Source organism: Gymnogyps californianus, chromosome 25 (genome assembly GCF_018139145.2).
Source record: "Gymnogyps californianus isolate 813 chromosome 25, ASM1813914v2, whole genome shotgun sequence".
In the NCBI taxonomy this organism is placed as follows: Eukaryota; Metazoa; Chordata; class Aves; order Accipitriformes; family Cathartidae; genus Gymnogyps; species Gymnogyps californianus.
Genome location: NC_059495.1, coordinates 1432564 through 1453183, shown reverse-complemented (window position 1 = coordinate 1453183; position 20620 = coordinate 1432564). Strand labels below are relative to the sequence as shown.

General features: G+C 48.5%; 2 protein-coding genes across 2 annotated transcripts; one reads left to right on the top strand and one right to left on the bottom strand.

Moving 5' to 3' along the window:
- The first annotated feature begins 2508 nt into the window (after nucleotides 1–2508).
- TMPRSS5 (transmembrane serine protease 5) lies at nucleotides 2509–8636 on the top strand. Its single transcript, XM_050910840.1, has 10 exons — nucleotides 2509–2594; nucleotides 2837–2950; nucleotides 3154–3197; nucleotides 3344–3506; nucleotides 3618–3796; nucleotides 4171–4269; nucleotides 4570–4712; nucleotides 5089–5241; nucleotides 6396–6461; nucleotides 8348–8636. The coding sequence occupies exons 1-9, from the start codon at nucleotides 2509–2511 to the stop codon at nucleotides 6441–6443; spliced, it is 1029 nt and encodes a 342-aa protein (XP_050766797.1). The 3' UTR covers nucleotides 6444–6461; nucleotides 8348–8636.
- On the bottom strand, nucleotides 5621–20371 carry ZW10 (zw10 kinetochore protein). The gene is made up of 16 exons (XM_050910921.1): nucleotides 20255–20371; nucleotides 19792–19926; nucleotides 18845–18946; nucleotides 18569–18646; nucleotides 18288–18447; nucleotides 17174–17323; nucleotides 16270–16461; nucleotides 15447–15610; nucleotides 14463–14645; nucleotides 13734–13972; nucleotides 12675–12746; nucleotides 11825–11994; nucleotides 11039–11169; nucleotides 10414–10545; nucleotides 8560–8762; nucleotides 5621–7561 (listed from the first exon to the last, which is right to left on the bottom strand). The coding sequence occupies exons 1-16, from the start codon at nucleotides 20369–20371 to the stop codon at nucleotides 7441–7443; spliced, it is 2349 nt and encodes a 782-aa protein (XP_050766878.1). The 3' UTR covers nucleotides 5621–7440.
- Nucleotides 20372–20620: the final 249 nt, after the last annotated feature.

The window sequence follows — 20620 nt, the reverse complement described above, 5'->3', positions numbered from 1 at the left end:
CTACAGCCAAAAGACCACAGGGAAAACCCAGCACCCAGGGAGGTGGGGCTGTTTCCCTGGAGGGCTCCGTGCACCCGGGGTGGGGAGAGCCTTGCTGAGTGACGGGGGCCCACCAACCCTTGCCAGCACATCCCTAACACAGCTTGCGGGCAGGAAAGTCGTCCTTTACACATCACAGCTGGCAGGCACTTGGCTTGAGATGTGAGGGTGATAAAGAGCAGCTGCAGGCTGCCTTTTCTGATCTTTTCCTAGCTTAGGACATTTTGTTCCCCAAGGTCTTGTCTCCCTGAACGTAACCGCTAACACAGAGCGGTTGGTCAGCAGCCTTCCTGCCGCCTGCGCCAAGGTCTGTCCGCACCTCGGAGCCCACCGCCGGCGGGGCTGGCTGCCAGCCTGCAGCCCGCTGCTCGCACTGACGGCCCGGCGACTGCCGCCGCTCCTCAGTGGTGCTTGGTGTTTCTCGTATGGCAGCTAAGCAAAATAATGGGGGGGGGCAGCATGTGGGAGATGGATTCGAGAGCTGAGGCAACGCAACAGCTGCTGATCTCGCTCAGTGCAGCACCGGCGAGGGACGGGAGCGTTCCCCGTGGGGGTCCCCAGCCTGAGCAGCATGCTCCTGGGAGCAAGGGGATGGGGGGGCAGGAGGGGGGGCTGCTGAGGAATCACCCCGACCCGCTGCAAGGGTCCTGTTGGGGTGGGGGGGGCTGAAACAAGGAGTTCTTTCAGTGTGGTTGCAGGCGCTGCGCGCGTGCACGGCGTCCGGGCGGAGGGAAACCCGAGCTGGTTCACAGGAGACCCGTGTGCTCGGCTCCCGTGGCTCAGCAGCAGCCCAAACTAGCAGCTGCCCCGCTCCTTGCTCTCATGGTGAGAAGCGCTTCCTCGCCTTGCCCCGCTGCTGCAGCAGCCAGCCTGGGCAGCGGTGTCATCGCCTGAAGCTTGTCCCCTTCCACGAGACCTGGCCTTTGTTGCTGATCTGCTCCCCGGGACTCCGCTCCTTTCCCTAGAGCCCAGCCTTAGCTGAGCAGTTTCCCGACAACCCACCTCGCGTTGAGGATGCCGTGCAAAGCCGCAAGAGCCTGACGGCAGAGCCAAGGAGGGAAGCAAAGAGGACGCGGGCCTCCCTGGGACACGGTGGGTGAGCTATTTATGGGCTTTGGGAACAGGGGGGCCCTCCGAGTCTTGACCTCCCGCAGAATCCATGGCCTTAGCTCACCTGCTCATGGCACTGCGGGGAAAGGATCAAGTGAGTCCTAGAAACGCGTGTATAATGACCCAGGGGCTTCACCAGGGGCTTGATAGTGCTGTGAGAGATGGACAAGAGCGTGTTAATCCTCTCTCCCTCTCTGTTTCTTAAAGATTCTGCTAATGCATCTCTCAAAACTCTCTGCACCGTCAGGAGGCTGTTCCTGCTGCTCGGGGTCACCGGGCTGCTGGCGGGGACAGCGGCTGGGGCATGGCTCCTAGGTCAGTGTCTGCTCCGGGGCAGCCCTGCCGCTGCGGGCAGAGCCCAGCCGCCAAACTGGCGAGCGAGCGCGGAGGTGGTGGTGGTGATGGGAGCTCCACGGTCGGTGAGCTGTGGCTTGGGACGGGGGGGACGTGGCTGGTGTGGGCTCTGCTGCTGGTTGCTGTGGTCCCAGCAGCAAGCCGTAGCTGTGCCCATTGAGAGGCTCATCGCCTCTTCCAGTGGGCAGTGCAGGATCGTTCCCAATAGTGTGCATCTTCGGATGCTGCCCAGGCTGTGTGAGTCCACCTCCACCCTCTTCTCTGTTTCGTGAAGTGAAACACCTGAGGAAGCCTCAGCCAGACCAGGGCTTCACCCTGCTGCAGGAGCCAGATGCGATCCCAGCGTGCAGTGACGGTGAAGAGGAAGACCCTGTGGTCCGTGGGGCTCCCAACAGAGGTTTACATCTTTGCTTGCTGCCACAGAGGATGGGGAGCGGGGAGCAGTGGGCAGGACAGTGCCTGCCAAGCCCAGCAAGAGCAGAAAAGATGCTCTTTAATAATAAATGTCCCCTGCTGATCCACTAGCTTCTTTCAGCTGCATTTTGCGATGATTGTTTCACTTTGCTTTTAAGTCCTGCTGCGTTCCCCAGCATTACGGCTTCATTGCATGGAGTGATCCTACAGCAAAGACAACCCTTGCAGGACTCCTTTGCATGTAATAGCTCAGCAGAGCTGCCATGCAGGCACTGAGAATATGCGAATATGTTCATGTATAGTTTCTAATTGCTTCAAATGGCTTTTTCTGGGATCTGGGGCGGGGAGGGGTGGTGCTTCAGATGTGCATGACCATCCACTGTGCTGGCCCTGCACAAAACACTGCAAGGAAGGGAACTTGCAGGTTGTCTTTAATAGAATGGCTTTAGTGTCTTTCAGAATAAACATGGTAAACTCCTTGCTGGAAGCGCAGGTGGAAGGCCATCCTGGCTGGCTCCTGGCATGCCACGAGCGCTGGAGTCTCTCCCTGGGCACCCTGCTCTGCCAGCAGCTCGGCTATCTCAGGTGGGCATGGCAGAGGGCAGCCACTTCGACCCCTACTCGCCCTTTTCCAAGGGGGATGATCTTGGCAAAAGCAGGTGCTTGAAGGCTGGAAGGTTTGTCAGGGCAGCAGCGCCGGATCGCACAGCTCCCTGGTGAATGCAGGGCGGAAAGCGGGGCTCGGGCTGGCATGGGGACCTGCGAGAAGAGCTGCAGAAGATCCTTCCTGCCAAGGAGGTTCATTCCTGGCTGCCAGAGCGGCACGACTGTGGACCGTTGGTCCCATGGCAGGGTTACATTCCTGATCCCCTAGCAGGTCCCCAGCCCCTTCCTGGGACACTTACTGTTGCTTCTGCAGAATGGCCCATCAGAAAGGAGTGAACCTGACGGACGTCAAGGTGAATGACACACAGGAGTTCGTTCAGGTGAGACCCCACCAGGAAGGCAGCCTGGAAGACGTGTGGCAGGTCAGGTAAGGGCAGCTCTGGGGGAAGCAGAGTTTGCTGGTGGGGCTGAAACAGAGGCCTTTTTTTCTGGCTTAAGAACGTAGAAAACTGTCCTGGTTTTGGGCAGTAAGCAGCCCCTCTGGGGAGTGCTGCAGCCGCCCTGGAGCTCCCTAGTGCCCCAGGGATTTCGGTTCATGTGTATTCTGACCAGAGGCTTATTCCCGCGCAGGAGCAGCTGTGAATCAGGTCGAATTGTGGCTCTGAAATGCTCAGGTGAGTGCCTCTCCCCTCTGTCCCCAAGATCTCCGCCTGGATCTAGCAGTTTCTTCGCTCCCACTCCAACCGCGTTGCTCACCCTCCAGCGCGAGGGTCTGGCACCCGGAGCTTCGCCTAACACGTGCTCCCCGGCTGCCTTGCAGAGTGCGGGCTGCGCCCCGGCACCGTGCGGGTGGTCGGCGGGGCGGACGTGCCCCCAGGGCGCTGGCCCTGGCAGGTCAGCGTGTACCACGGCTCCCAGCACCGCTGCGGAGGCTCCGTGCTGGCGCGCGAATGGATCGTCACGGCGGCTCACTGCGTGCACAGGTACCTCCGGGCTCTCCCGTGCCCAGCCTCGGAGGCACTGTGTATCTGCTCTTATCCCAGGCCTTGGCGCTTGTTGCCCTACAGTAAGAGGCACGCTGTATTTCTGCTCAGTTACAGGCGGCTTCAAGCCTCCGCCTGGCTGGTTTTCGCAGGCATTGTCACCCATGGCTCAATCAAGCAGGAGGCTGGGGTATCAGTAAAGAAAATAATTTACCACCCGCTTTATAACGACAATAGCCTCGACTACGACATTGCTCTGATGAAGCTCCAAGTCCCCCTGAATTTCTCAGGTAAGATGCTGCTGTTGTGTCCTTCTCCCATCTGTGGAGTTGTCTGACATCCCACAATTAAGAGATGGCTGAAAACCAGCCTCTTCTGAACCTGCCGTTTCTGAGCAGCTCTTTAAGGATATCCAGCCCGGCACCTCAGAGGCAGCATGCACAGCAGCACGGTGTTTTGAACTGTGCCAGAGCTGTGAATTACTGGGAAGGTGGCTGTGGGAGCTGAAGTCTCCAGAGCGCCTGGCCCGAGAGCCTTTCACTTCAACGTGCCAGGCTGAGTGGCTCTGCAGGCTGATAGCTCTGCAGCCCTTCCCTGGCTCCTCGGGCTCAGCACGAAGCTGTCCCCGCTGGCCTGGCACTTACCCCTGTCACCTTCCTACCAGATGCCATCCGTGCTGTGTGTCTGCCACCCTCCCACCAGGACCTCTTCCAGGGCACGCCGTGTTGGGTCTCTGGCTGGGGCTATACCAGACCAGGCCAAGGTAAGCTCCCATCTTGTCCCTGCTGCTCAGCGCTGACCAGAGGCTTTCCCCTTGCTCCCTGCTGGCCCTGCCCAGCCCCTTCCATGCCGCATGCGATCTTGCAAATGCCCCCTCCTGCCTTCATCCCACCCCTGCTTCCAGCAGCTCTGCGCCCCACTTCCACAGCTCCTGTGGGCCTGGCCATATTTAATCCCGTAAAGTAATCCCACCTTCCGACTTCTCCAGCTAGTGCCCTGCTCTTTCCCCTCTTGCTCCCTGCAGATCTTGTTTGCCTCTTGGCTCCTCTTTCTCCCTCCCCAGCGCAGGTTACAGAGACGCTGAAGGAAGCACTCGTTCCCTTAATCGGTACCAAGAGGTGCAACAGTTCGTGCGTGTACGCAGGCGAGCTCACTGCCAGGATGCTGTGCGCCGGCTACCTGCATGGGGAAATAGATGCGTGCCAGGTAACAGGAGGGAGCACGTGGTGCGTGCCGGGTGTGCGCAGCAGGCGTGGAAAGGACTGATACGTTCTGTGTCCCTGTTATGGGACAATGCTGGGTTTTGGGGCAAGAGCTTGCAGGAAACGGTCTGTGTAGGGTAGCGCTGGGCCCATCGCATCTTGCGCTGCAGCGTGCAGCCCGCAGTGCCCCGGTGCGTTGATGTCGGGCTGAGACGTAGCCGTGTTTACAGAAGGAACACGGAAACCTTGCAGGGAGGCGTACGCTACTTCTTGTAGCCGCATTTCAGCTTCTCGTACGGCCGATGGAACAAAGCCACGTGGGAGAAGCCAGCCTGATCTGCACCCGGAGCTGCTTCCCGAGTCCTTGCTCTGCCTTGCAGGGTGACAGCGGGGGCCCCCTGGTTTGCCAGGATGAAGTCGCGTGGCGCTTAGTAGGCATCGTGAGCTGGGGCCAGGGCTGTGCTGAACCCAACCACCCTGGCGTTTACACCAATGTGGCTCAGCTTCTGCCGTGGATTTATCACGTCACTGAGGTAAGCTGAAGGAAGCAAAGGCATGTGTTCAGCCTGACCTACAGCTGTGCATGTTGCACAGACAAATCCCAATGCCAGCATCCTGTTTTAACTCCTTCCTTCACTACCCTATCGCTCGCCCTTGACGCATGAACCTCTGGAACAACCTCTTTTATCATACTGATTCTTTTTTTGTGGGGTTTTCTTTTGGTTTTGGGTTTGGTGGGGTTTTTTTGTTTTTTTTTTTTTTTTAACTAGATCTACTAGAAATAAGGCAAGGAGAGACTTCACAGAGCAACACTTTGCCCTTTCCACATAGTCAGTGGAGAATGGTCCGGGACTAATTCATACTGTGTTACTATAACCCTAACAGAATCCCCAGACAACACTAGAAAACATGCTCAGTATAAATAGTTTATTAAAGAAAATAGCAAATTACATTTCTGTGAAGAATCCACACAGGATAAGTGGTGTCTTTCAAAATACGCGGGTTTTTTGGATTGCTGTGTGCAAAGGGGCAGGGGATCCCACGAGATGCAAGCGTTACGGGAACACTCTCAGCCTTCAGATAAATTACTTGGAGGGGAAGAAAAGAAAAAGCTAGAGTTTTAAGTGGCAGTCAGATTTTGCTTCGGTAGCTCCCTTCCTTGCTGCATTCCCATGTGCTGGACTCCGTCTAACTGCCAATTTGACTGCATTTGCCCCCTCCCCGTGCCAGTTAAAGCCAGAAACAGAAGGGTCTCCTGCCACGGCTGCGCTCGGCTGAGCCAGCAGGCAGAGTACCCATTCCGTTCTGCAGTGACTTACGTGCAACGCGAAAGCCAGCTGTGATTCAGGCTCTGCACAAATGCTTGGAAATGTGAACAGAAGCCAGACAAAAGCGCAAATGAAAAGGATACAACAGTAGGTAACAGATTAAAGCATTAAGCTCTGTGATGGAAACTGTTGTAAGCACCACGTGGTAGGAAATACTTTGTTCCACGTGTGCAGCAACTGGCACATCTTGGCCTCTGGGCTATGTTTTAATGAATGCTCTTGGTGAGTTTTTCAATTAAAAGAAATGTACGTTTCTAAAAGTCTCAAACATAGCCTTTTGTAACTTAAAAGATAATGCTATGAGTGCACACTTCATTCCCTTTTTATATTCATTTACATTTCTCTCATTATTCTTAAAGGACAGAAAATTTACTACCAGAAAGACACCAGATGCCAGACCTACCTAGTTCACACACAACAAAAAGGTAAAGGAAGGAGCTGAACTGGCTTCTACAGTTGCTAAAATGAGATTGAAAAATTCTAAGTCAGTCAGTTTTCAGATATTTTCCACGAGAACTAAAGCCATGAGGAATTTTGCCACTTGCGCAAAACCCTGTGACTTGATAAACAATTCACTCGGAACAGAATCTCCTCTTCCCCCGCCCTCCCCTAAATTTTCACTCTCTTGAGGTCTGCTCTTCAGGGAAACCTGAGGTGGGAAAGAGCAAAGTTTGGCACTTCAGCATTCTTAGAAGGATATCAAAAGCTATCAAAGTCTGTGGGTTTCATATGTAATTTGCAGGGACAGAAGAGGTAAGACACAAAGGGGCTACCTGCCCCCTGATGTAAAACTGCATAGATAAGATTCACTATTGAGAAATAAAAATCCCTCTACAAGACCCTTAAGCAAGCAAGCTTGAGATGACGTTATACAGCGCCTTGCATGAGAGGCCTGTATGACAGTGGTGCCTGTTCTCACAAAGAGATGTTGGATTCAAGATTTGATTTATTTCCCTATGCTGGGCTTAACAGGAAGATGAAATCCTAGAGAATGGAAATTAGAAACATCACAAAAAGCATCTCTTCTTCACCAGGACTGTACACGCGCCAGCTCATGAAGGAAAACTTGGATCTGGGCAGAACACCTCTGGGGAGCATGGCAGGAGACTGAATTCTCAAGCCCAAACTCCGTCTGCCTGGCAGATGGAGCATAAGCAGTTAGTGTCCGTGTGTTACCCACCTTTGATTTTCTGGTCCCAGGCTCACAGAGCCATCCTCTCTGCCCTACAAACATTGAGCTAGGAAATGTTTCTTCTCCCTCAGTCAAGCCTCCAGGAAGCACTTACCTAATGCTAAGCTTTTTTTATACCAGTACAAATAAGAAGGGTCAAACCCAAAAAATATTTGAAAGACTCAGTTTGCTCTTGCTTTAGCAGAAGATGCAACATGTAGGAGTAAGCAGAGCTACTTAATTTTGGCCAGCGCTGCTGCTCTCCTTTCTGTGTTCTGGAACAAGGCTCGGATCAGACTCTTCACTTCAGCTGCGGAGAATTCAGCTGCAAGAGGCCCCTTCCCATCCGCCCACCTATGTGGGAGAGAAAGATCTTTATTCAACCAAGCTGCACAGAAATGTCATGTTAAAACAAGCCTTGTTACAGTAGTAAGTCTGAAGGCAAAACAAATCCAGTTAGCAGCCTATTCGCTGTATGCAACTTGAGTCCCGAATTGTTTAGCTAGGCATGTAAAAGCAACAGGTTGTGAGGTGATTTTTGCACTCATTACAAACTGTACCTTTTCCTTCTCCAAAAGAAGCCTAAAGCCTGTCTGCAGAATTCCTGTTCACCGCCCAAACAACGGGTGGGGGGGGGAGTGGTTTATGCCCCGGTGGAATTAGAGTTGGGAACCTTTGGTGTCTAACACTGTTCCAACAGCAGCAATGAGCAGGGCACAGAAAAGGAACTGCCTTCCCTGTGTGCTTTCTTTACCTTTTCAGTTTAGCCTGCTGAGGACAGTATGTTTTCTTGCCATTCAGACATATGTGTGAGGCAGCTGTGAACAGGGAATGTCTAGCTTCTGACAACTCACGCCAACTAAAGTAATAGAAGTAATTATGCAAATCCTCATGCATAATTCAGATGAATCCCCCTTGCAAGTTAAAAGAAGCAAGAAACAGCATTTAAAAAGCAGAGGCCAATCACGTGGAACGACTGCAGCAGCAAGGCACAGCCAACATCAAAAGCAGTAGGCAAAATGCCAGGCTGCTTACTGTGAAATACTTCTGAACTTAGAGAAGCCAAGGGGGATGCACAATCCCTCCGTGGCTGGCTCTCCCATGGCTCTTGGTTTTCTACCATTGCCTTTTCCTTTGCAGGAGGCAGCTGAATATATGAGCAAGCTTGAAATGGACTATGAACGCACAGCCAAGAAACAGCCCCAGGAGCAGTTAGCTGATCCTCATTAACGAACGGTGACTGCCTTTCATCTGAACAGAGTCCCCTGAGTGCAGTGCCCTGCAGACCACTTCCCAGCTCCCTGTTATGGGGGTGAAGAACTAAGTGAAAAGGAAGAAAGGAAGACACCTACTGATCTACTATTTCTTGGAGGCTGGCTTGCAAGATGATCATCAGCTCTTTGAATGTCATCCATTTCTGCACGTAGACTGGAACTTCCTCCTGGTATTTCTTATTCTTGTCATCTTCAGGTAGTGGGGTGAAAACTTGGGGTCCTTCCTCCACCATGGTCCTACAGAGGGAGTACAACCTATCTGCATCTTCTGCAGAGATATCCTAGAATTGAACAAATGTTAACAGGGGAGCAGTTAGATATGTTTTTGGAGTGCCAAGCGGTAAGTGAAATGCAAAAAAGGTGGCTGTGTGTGTGAAGATGAAAGCAGTGGTTTAGATCACGTTTAACATTCTTAAGCTAATATAACTTATTTCATGAATAGCTATTTCAGGCAGTTCTCAGCAATTGCCTCAGAACAATGCTTGTGCTTCCAAACAGCGTATCTTAGTGCATGTCCTGCTTTTGGCTGAGCTAATTTGCTTCCTCGTAGCTGGTATAGCGTTATGTTTTGGGTTTAGTATGAGAATAACGTTGATACCGCGCCGATGTTGTTAGTTGTTGCTAAGTAGTGTTTATACTAAGTCAAGGATTTTTCAGCTTCTCATGCCCAGCCAGCACAGAAGGCTGGAGGGGCACAAGAAGCTGGGAGGGGACACCGCCAGGACAGCTGACCCAAACTGGCCAAAGGGCTATTCCATACCATATGACATCATGCCCAGTATATAAACTGGGGGGAGTTGGCCGGGAGGGGTGGATCACTGCTCGGGAACTGACTGGGCATTGGTCGGCAAGTGGTGAGCAATTGCGTTGTGCATCATTTGTTTTGTATATTCTAATTCTTTTGTTATTGTCACTTTATTTTTTTTATTATTATTATTTTCTTCCTTTCTGTCCTATTAAACTCTTTATCTCATCCCACAAGTTTTACTTCTTTTCAATTCTCTCCCCCATCCCACTGGGTGGGGGGAGTGAGCGAGCGGCTGCGTGGTGCTGAGTTGCCGGCTGAGGTTAAAGCACGACAGTGCAATAGCAAGCATTTCCCTGTGAAGCAGAGGTGTTATGATGACGGTCTGAACAGTTTACACGGAAATTGCTCAGGCATTGCCAGCCCGATGACGAAAGCCAAGCTTTTTGGCAGGCACAGCCTGAGCGAGAGTCCTGTAAACTAGCTGTTACGGGAAAAGAGGACTTATTGGCCTAATGCACAGTGGGAAGGCTCTTTGGATGTAGACTACAACTAGAACAAATGCGCTAACGTATTTCTATCATTTGCTGTGAAAACATCTTTTAATTAAGAAATGTAATAGGGTAGTTGTACTTTAAGAAATGTAATAGGGTAGTTGTACTTGACCCAAGGTAACCTGACAATCACTTAAACACAGTACTGGGAGTCAAATGGAGATTTAAACAGATAAGAATTTCAGTTTGAAATGCCACAGGTATTTCGGCATCTGCTGCCTAGATAGGATCGAGAGGTTTATTAGAGATGCACAGATTGAAAATGCATCAGAATAGATAGAGTTTGAGACAACAGTTAACTCCTGTGCCCTGAACAAAGAAAAAGAGATTGATTCGTAGAAATGTTTATAGTAGGAGTGACACTTCTAAATCCAAAATAAGATGAAATCACGGCCACTTCCCTGACTCTCCCCTTGACTAGAAAGTCATGGAATTGCTGTAAGAGTATGTACGGTCTCAAGTGGATGTGAGTTATTGGTATCTTGAACACTTCTCATAGCCAGGACCACAATTATAATTTCTGTGACAGATAACTGTTCCCCTGAAACCTGATCTTGGAAAGAACTTCTAGAGGTCACAAATGCTAGCTGTTCACGCCACCCTGAGCCTGGCATGTCCATCTCATGCAGTTACCTCTAGGGCAGCAATCCTAGTGACAATCTCTGTGAGCGCTGTGTTCAGTAAAGTCCCCATAGCCTTGCAGTATACGTTCACTGGAAGGACATCTTGCCAGACTTTCCCCAGTCTTTTCAACTGATGCAATACCTGGAAGATAACAGCTACGTGTTATCTACGTGTTATCAAAAAGAACACTGAGGCACCGAACGATAAGGTGACTACATATGATCAGAAACCAGTTTGAAAGAAGCAAAAGGCAATGAAGTATCCTGCTATCGCATAGAGCAGATATTCCTGGCAAAAATGCAACATTTTCAGTTCGCATTAAACCTCATCAAAAGTGTGACAGAACTTTTCCTTGAAAAATGAAAAACATTATAAATGTACTATAAACAAAAGTTCAAGATTAAGAAGCTTTTCATTTCAACTTGGAGCAGGAGGAACTGAACTCAGCACGCTTCAATTTTACAAAAAGACACAGCCCAGGGGAAAAAAAAAATCATGCCAGAAAATTGTTGTTTTGAAAAGTTCCACTCCACTGAAACACTGCACAGTTCTCAGAACTGAGATTACATACCGTACCTTCCCAAGGACAACGTCTACAGACAATGGGATATTTGGCTTTCATTGCCTTGCTTACCTGCCTTATTGCTTTGTTTGCTGCACAGTAATTTTCCTCATCATCCATATTAGAAAAATTCCTGGCACTTGACAGCCTCTCCAGGATTTCTCCTTTCTGCACTCGCATCTGGGCCAGAAAACACTCCATCCCTTTAGGAGCAAAAACAAACAGAGAGAAGCAATTAAGCAATTACTAAATTTGCTCTGCCAATTTAGAGACTGTAAGCGCTGAATAATGAACTTGCTATAATGTTTTCCTTTTTTTTTTTTTTTTAAAAGGAATTTCCAGTCTCTAAACAGTCTCACAGAGCAAATTTAACCAGGCTCAGTCACATATTCGGTAAGCTCTTGTGCAGCTTGCGTTGCTACAACACTTTTGAAAAAGAGCTCAGTAGCAGAATTAACTATGGATGACAGGCTCCTATTAGGCTCATACAAACTGATCTCAGAATTTGTTTCCATAGAATAAGCTAAAGAAAATATCAAAGGACTGAGAAGCAGATCCCAAAACATCCCAGTGCCACAACATCTCGCTGGACAATGAACTGTTCTTGGAACTATGTGCTGGACAAGAAGAGTTGGGTTTCCAAGAGTCAAGCCCTAAAGAGCCATCTTGCTTAGAGTTGTAACGCTCTGTCAGACTTCCCAGTCTACAAAATGTCCTTGCTACTTGTCCAAAACTCTTAAATAACAATCCACTGCTCAAGTCAGTAGCCACGCTTACATTAAATCATTCAGCGACAAATGCCAGGATTAATTACTGTGTCATCCATCAATATATTTCAATACTGAAAGGTAAAATTACCAAGTCTCCTAAAACCAGGTACCAGATCTACAAAAGTAGCGGCTCCGTCGCACAGGATGTTAGTCAGGCGGTATCGGAACTGGTGTCCCAGGGTGAGCAAGTGGTGAGCAATGTACATGCAGTTGTTGTGGTGAATGGCTGCCAGCTGGGGTAATTTCTGAAGGTTCTCCCTGTCCCAGGAAGGAGGAAGAGAAAAGGAAGAAATGTATTTATTTAGACCTGGCTCTGTTAAAATAATTGTCATGCCCACCCTAGAGAAACTCACCGTCTGTCTCAGACAGATGTTGCAAGTAACTAACTGTGGGCAATGCCTGATAAAGACATCAGTTGGAATAAAAGCATTTAACCTCCTGTCACATCCACACAAGAACTTACAGGAAAGGAGATTCATGGCTAGTGAAATGGCACTTCGGCGTTCAAACCACATGTCATATCCACATTGTTTCTAGCAATGGACTTTCAAACAGGAAGATACTTTGTTATAGCAAAGTTATGGTGAGGAAAAGAAAGAGAAGTCCTTTTCAGTAATACCCCGGTGTTCTCTGCTAGAATTGTATAGTTTCAATCTCCATTGCTGCTCTTTTTTACAGGAAACACATCATGAAAAATCTCTGCGTCAGACCTGGGGTCAAAGTTACGTGGCTGGATTCACACACAACTGTTATAAAAACTGCAACTATCTCCTTGGTCATAAGACTGCCAACTCAGAAACTCTCAAGCACCTATTTTGCAGCAGGTACGATTTAATAATAGATTAAGAGTACTAGCTTTTTGCCGCTGGAGGAAGCCCTTAGTAATCTCTGGCTGTGGTGGACAAACTGGGGACAAGTGGGGCTGTTCACACACTTACTTGTGGTATGTTGGCACTACATCATAGAACAGCTGGAATATATTCCGTACAGAGTAGAAGAGCTGTATACAGCTACAAGGAAAATAAGGTTCACGTTAGTTTGTCAGTGGAATTAACGTCTTGTTCACAAGGGACCCTCAACCTTCTCCAAAACAAGGTTTTATTAGTAGTGAAGCACTGGCACAAAGAGTAGATTGTCAGGATCAATTACAGCGATGTCAACAAAGGCAACGTTCTGGACAATTCACAAAGGCTGTGATGACCTTGTGAGTTCAGTGTGGAAAAGGCAAGCTTCAGACCGCATGTCAGAAGGGAGACATATGAAACCCCAGGAACAAAGGGGACAGTGTCCCTTCCCCACCAGGTGTGCGTAAACAGTCAGCCCCCTCTCTGCCACGGTGCACTGAAGGGCATTCAGTACCTAGGCAACGCTCCTTCTTCAGGGTTGTGGTCTCCAGTTTTTAAAGCAGACTGTATGTGGTTCCTCAAAACGTTTAATTGTTTTCACTGAAGAGCCCTGCCAGATGCAGAGCTGGAGTTCTTTGCTTTCACCCAGCACAAAGAAAGCAAGAACTCATCTCAGAACGGGTGCCATCACTTATCATTTGGTTTGAAAAAAAGAGATGGTCTTGATTCTTCTAAACAACTGACAGCTAACGTACGATAAAACATTGAAGCGAACACTGCAGTAGTGTTTCTCCCAACTAAAAGACTGAAGTCATGAACTACGTTGTGCATGCTAGGGAGTTTACCATGTTTTCACTGCTTTAATAGCTAAAATACAATAAAGTGTACCTGAATGTTCCCTGAAAACATGTCTGAAAGGCTGCTTAACCTGAGTATTGCAGGGAACACAGTCTGCAGCTGTACCAGTCTACTGCACGAACCCAGGGATGCATCCTCCAGCCAAAACAGAGAGTAACTTTAACAACCGATTCTAATTTTTAAGTATCTTTTGTTCTTTTAAAGCTCTTTTCAGTCTATTAACAGATGCTTGGTGTTGCCAAAGGCAATAAGTATCTGACACCCAAGAGTTACCTGCTGATATATAATTCCTACCACTGATCTGTGCTGGCTGTAGCCTCCAACAGCGTCTGATAAGCCAGCTCCATCAGTTTCTCCACTGAGGAACTGATGCGGCATGTGGGCAGAGAAAACGTGTACTGGCTCAGTTTAGTCTCATTCTCCAAATTCACCATGTCATTATGCAGAAGTTTAGAAGTTTTTTGCATTTTTAAGTGATCTCCTGCCCCAGGATCAGGAAGCCTTGGTAGGGCTACACAGGAATCAGGCGTGATCTAAGCGAAAACAAGAGAGAGAGGCATGACATAATTCAGAGCCCACAGAAAGGAGACTGCGCAAGACTACAAAACACTGAACGACAGAGATTTAAGACTCAAGATAAACACAAGGCTGCAGAAGTCCCCTAAGACTGCTGGAATTCTCCTGGCTTATGAACGACACAGCAGACCACGAAACAGTCTATATGGTGTTGCATGCCTAGAAGCAACTCTGTAAGTAATCCTCTAATTTTTCTTATGCTTGTGACGCTAGCCAGAAAAGCCTATGCAAGCAAACTTCAAGTATTTTAGATAACATCTTGTTAGTGAAATAACCCTCTCAAGCGCTATTAAAAAAGGTTTTTGAAACTGTTGTTTGCCAGGATCCCCAAATAATCAAGAGTATTCAGTGCTCCACAAAAAAAAAGGACTCGACTGTTTAGACAAGCCTTCTTCAACAGCTAAGCTATTTTTCCACATAAAAAAAGTGTATTGCGTCAGCAGTCACCTTTACAGTATTGTGTATTTCTGAGGTCATCAGGTTTCTGGCTGCCACAATCACATCCTGGCACTTCTTGTTAGCAAAGTGGGAATTGACGTTACGGGCGTATTTCAGTAAATCAGTCGTGTCTCCTTTCAAAACCTGCATGTTCTTCAAGGCTTTTTCAAATTCCTCTGTGGATTTAATCACCTGAGAAGAGCAGACACATAATTCTACATTAACATAGTTTCCTAAAATCAAAGAACAAAATTAAAGTTGGGCATTAACTCTTCCACTCAGCCGAAAGCAAAGGATGAAACTAGGTTTTAGAGGGCACTAACCATCCAACAGCTTTTCAGCAATCTTTTGGAAAAAGCTGGCTCAGCTGGGGGCCGTGATCGCACAATAATACAGTGTTTGAACTGCAGGTTTGTCCTCCCTGGCTGTGCTGGCAACTTAATTCAAAAACCAGAGGAGCAAGATGATCAAATTTCATTACAGTGGACTACCTGGGGAAAGGGGACTGGGAGGTTTATCCTACGACTGCTTCTGTTTGAAACAGCCCCCTCTCCAGGAAAAGGCACTTTTGGCATTCTTCACTAGCAGTAAGTTCTGTTTTATGTATGTAGTTTTAAAAAAAAAAAAAAAAAAAAAAAAAAATATGTGGCCTATGCAAGAAACCCCTGTGATCATTAACAACAAACACAAACAGAGCAGTCAGCCCTCAGGAAGCCAGCTGGGCAAGCAGCACTGCCATGTCATCATCTTCAGCCTCTCACAGAGGCTCAGACAAGTGCCTGACATCGCACACCCTGGAAGTCTGCAGGTCTTGGCTAAATATGGCCCGAGTTCCACAGATCAGAGACCTTGCACGCTTTACATGAGAGGAAACACAAGCCACAGCTTAACTGAGAGAAATACACAATTCTACATTAGCAAAACACAGCTTTTTGATCAAGCTGGCCATCTGGCACTTCCACCACATGGATCTGAAAAATTTCTGAGACCTACCTCTATATACTGCTCTAGTTTGCTGCTATTGGTTGGGATTGAATTCACCAGACAGTTCTGAATGAGGCAGTCCGATAACTCTTCCCATATCATATCACCTAGCAGTTCAGCAAGTGTAACTCTGCGATCCTTTTTATCTTCCACAGGCTGCTCAAGAGGCACATCTGAATTCAAGAGAAGAGAAATGGATTTTAATACACCTGCTTCCTGGACCAGACCCTTCACCAGTTCATTCAGTCCTTCCTGTCAGAACAGCATCTATCAACTGTCCCATAATCTCATAATGCGAGGTATTCTTCTCATCCAGGCCATGTGCTGGGCCTGTGGAATCGCCCACCCGACCAAAAAACAACTGAATTTATGTGTAAACTGAGCCTGCTTTCCCAGCATCTTTACTTCATGGAACGCTAGCAAAGCCCAGGCCAGTTTCTAGCCAATGGAAGACCCCAGCCTGACCGAGGGAACTCCCTGGATTGCATCATGACTTCCACTTTTAGACCTGCGGCATGCAAAGATCTTCAATGCAGTGACTGGTTCATAAGAAAAAACATTTATCAAAAAATTAATTCCTTGATCCCTTTGAGCCAAAATACTTTCCTCCCTCATTTTCCCAGCTCTCTGAATGCTGGGTCACTGCTAAGTCCAGTTTGACAAGGTGCCAAGCTGTCCAAGAGCACAGCATAGCAAGTTAACATTAAAAGCTGCTTAGAGCTTATACATAATTCAATACTGCTTAACAACCGGATATTCTAGAAAGCTTCCGCTCCAATTACATGAACAAGGTACTGATCTCAGTCTAATTCCAAAAGGGAGAAACACCTACTCAGCAGATATTTGTGGAGAACTTCAAAAATAAGCTTGATCTTGTAGAAAACCTCCATAGGAGAGGAATGATCCAAGTTAGGCTCCTCGGACTTAAAACGTAGGATGACCACATCTGACTGTTCCTCTGTGAATGGCTGAAGAGATGGGTATGAAATCAGCGGCTTGAGGATGTATTTCAGCAACAACTGGCCTGAGAAACGAAAAAAAGATGTTTTCCAACAGCAGGAGGCAGGCAGTTTGCTCCAACTGGAGCACTGGCCCAACTGTGACCACGGTGGATGTAGAGATTCTTCGCAGGAAGCGGAAGAAACACTCTCTTGATTAGCTGTATCACGGAACGGCTAATGAGGTAAAACGCCGAGTTTGGTTTCACTAACCACCATTTTACTCATGTAAAACACATACAGAGGCCTAACAAAAAGCAGCATATTTAATGTAAAGTGAAAAACAACTTAGCTGGAAGCATGAAATCCTGTCCTAGTATCTGCCATACTTCCCGATTTATTTTATCAACACCTGAGAATGCTGAAGCCCAGAGGCTGCCTGAAACCAACGGCCTTGCTCTTGGTAGATGAGGAGGCTGTAACTGGAAAAACTCTTTAAACATCAGACCAAGAAACCACATAGCCACAGATCAAAACAGTATACTAGAGTAAATTGACAGGAAAGGATAAATAATTCTGGATAAATAACAGGATAAATAAAGGATAACTAATTTCCTATTAATAAGAACCAGAGCATTCACCTCACGCTCAGTGGGAAACACAAGCCAAGAGAGAAAGAAGCCTTCCAGTGTACTGCTGAAGTGAACTGGATCTCGATATCCATCTTAAAACAAGCCTGAACTCATATCCACTCGGGCTACTACAGCTATGTTTAGCTGGATGCACAGTCTGTCTTACCAAAAATTTTAAGCTTGGTGTGCAGTTCTCCTAGGACAGCAAATGCCTGCAGCACAGAAGCAACAGGTGGGCCAGCAATCTCCTCCTCTTTTGACGGCACTGTGCGTAAGTGCAGCTCTGAATGCGTCACTGACTCCAGGCTGCTGCTTTCTGAAGAAAAAGAAGAACCATCTCTCTGTTAGAGTGCGGTCTGAGATACAGCAGATCTGAGAAGCTACTGCATTCCTCAGGTGGCAGCTAAAGCAATATTCTACCTCTCCCCACTTCTGCAAAACACAGTTCTTGTAAAAGAGCGTCAGAAGAGGGTACAGAGTTCCTTGTGTTAGTGCAGGACAATGGAATGAGAATTGGTCTCTCACAATGATCCCGAATTCTCATTGCAGTCACCTTGCAATTGAATGACGTTTAGTGACAATCGCTTTCCTTCCCCTCTTCTCCCCATTTCAAGTCCAAAGGAAAAGGTTTTTTTCTTTTCCAAAGGAAAAGTCTGTGTTTCAACGAAGACGGCAACGTACAGACTCTTGAGCAGTTCTTGCAATTAGCTGCCCGCAACAAAAGCGGCAACCTGAAAACCTATCAGAGAAGGTAAAAGTATCCCTAAAGCTAGCCTACTGGGGAAACACGTTCAGGCGGAACAAAAATTTCAGAAAACTCTTCCAGCTACTACGCTGAACGGGTATTCAATAATAAGCAACCTGAAATTTTGGCCCAGCTGATTTCCTCAGGAGCAGAAGCTTTGCAAGAGAGCATCCCTTTTCCGGTATTTCACAAGACTAAAAAAGTACTCAGAGGCCGGTAACTGTTTTGATCTCTGCTTCAACATTTCCTAAGAAATACCGTAGATGAGGCAGATCAACCTTCAAAACTCTGTTTAAAATCTACTGACTAGACCGGATTGCTTGTGGTAGCACCTAAATACTCCAGGAGTGGAGTGATATCCAAAGAACACTGCCACTCATCGCTCCCACTCATTAGGTTATGCAAACGGCAGAAAGAGCTCCTTAAACCAACCTTAGTTCAACAGATCACTGTATTTCCTATCTTGTAGGTACCTGAAACCAGGCATTTCAAATAGCGAAGCAAAAATAGTGAAACAAACTAGAATTGCGCGTACCTTTTGAAGGAGGAAGCTTCCACACAACCAGTTTCTGCCACTCTTCTCCTAGATGATAGAGCATGTTCTGTGTCTGCACTGTGAGCTCTGTACCTAGCGCTTTCAGGATCTTCAGCTCAAAGCCCTTGCGGGATTCCAGCATTTTCAGGCTGCTTCGTGCCTGGTGGTAAAGATCGAACACAAAACATGCGTAACTGTTGCCCCTGCTAATGAAAAGCATCTTGTGAAATTTATTGGAAGTATATATGAACACTATGGTCATATGCTTAAGTCGTCATTACCTTTTCCAGTTGCTGAGCTGCTGCAACATACTTCTTTTCCAGCAATGCAGTATTGTACTCTTTAATAGCTGTATCAAACTGCAACAATCAAGCAGATTCATATGTCACTGTATATCTGCTATTAGACTACAATTTTTCAAACAACACTGTTAGAGACGGGGAGCTATAGACAGTTATTCAAAAGAGAAGCCCAGAATAATGCCATAGACTGAGGAGCAGAGAGGATGACTATCGCTTAATGATTTTAAGCAGCTTCCCCCAGCTCCCCCTCCTCACCTCCTGTAGCTTTTTCAGAATACTCAGAACCAGCGTGTCTCGCTCCAGCTGCTGCTTCAATTCAGTAAATTCGGCAACAGCGACATTTAGATCTCGCTGAACCTAAAATAACAAACTTTTCAGTTCGTTTACAGCAAGCAAATCTTATCAGACACATTTCCCCTTAAAAGTGATAACAATATGACATTTAAAGTATTTCTCTGCTGAGCAGGAAAAAGGCTCCATCCGTTTTACTCCTTGCTAGGAAGATCCTTATAAGCATTGGAAACACTTATAAACTGGTTTCTCTTTTAATACATTACAGGTTTTTTAAAGGCACTGTAAGGAAATTCGGTCTCAAAAGACAGTCAAAAGGACTTCAGCGTTCCTTTAACACAGCCATTTAAAATGCAAGAATGCTTGAACTGAGCCAAAAGTTAATTCTCAATTAACACCGCTACAGAACCCCAGATGTTGGAAAAAATCAATCGAAGAAGCAAAAACCAGAGAGCAGGTTTGCAATCCGGCCTGCAGGAGTGGCTCACGTTCTCCTTAAAGACTTCAGTGAATGTGCACAGCTATGAGTTAGGTTCCCATTCTGCCCGGAATCACTGTGGGACCAACACTCAGCCGGTCCATTACTGTGTCACACCTTACTGCAATATACAGGGCTGATCCTTCTCTCTTTCTGAAGGAGAGACGTGTGACACACTTTTCCAACTGTACAGCAGAGAGCAAACCACGGCCAATCCCTTAATGACAGTTCTTTACTTACAGCCCTGATGCGACACACACCTCTGCGGCATGTGTCACCTAAAGGCATTTTTTAGGGGTGATATCATCTTAGTCAGGAGTCCTCCTCCCCCAGTCCCCTCGTAACACACCAAGATGGGGGGGGGGGCGGCTACAGGTTTGGGATGAAACTGAACAGAATCTACAACAGCCCCCAAGGAAGACCACGCTGTCACCTCGTTCTCAATCCCCGCTTTCAGCAGGTCGATGTTGGTGGACAGCCCATCCACCTGCGACACCAAGTCCTCAGCGCTCTGCATGCTGGGCAGGAACTCGTTATACTTCTTGTTAATCATATTGCAGACTTCTCCCTAAAGAAGAGGGAGCGTTAGGACACCGTCAGCCTCAGGTGGACCTTCAGGAGCAGTGGTAAGAGACCTCCTCAGGCACCCCGGTCTGAACCCGCTGCTGGGGCTGACAGCCGCCCTTCGCCAGGCGCAGCTGCCAGAGACCCCAGCAAAGAACGGCCAGAGATCGGCGCCCGGGGCGGACGCTCCGCTCGGGCCCGGCCGGAGGCAACCCGCAGCAGCGTCGGCCTGCCGCCAGCCGGGCAGCTCGGGGCCGCCGCCACCCAGGCTCTCCCCAAAGCTCCACTTGTCCCCCACAGGCCCCCCACCCACCCCCCGGTCCCGGCCCTGCCTTCAGCTCCTCCACGCGGCGGGAGAGCCGCCCGATGCGGGTGCCCAGGTCCTCCTTGTCGAGGCGGCCCGAGTGCGCCAGCACGGCCGCCACCAGCGAGCCCGCCGGCGCCGCCATGGCCCCGCTCCCGCTCCCGCCCCCGCCGCGCAGCACCACGGGACGGCGCCGGCGCCGGCGCGGATGCCGCTACGGTGGCCGGCGTGCGACAGGCTTGCTCGGGGCGGCTCCCGCTCCCGCTGGGGTTCCGTGGCTGCTGGGGGACACGTGGATGCTGGGGGCTCCCCGGCTGCTGCGGGGTTCCGTGGCTGTGGGGGACACGTGGATGCTGGGGGGGCTCCCCGGCTGCTGCGGGGTTCCTTGGCTGCT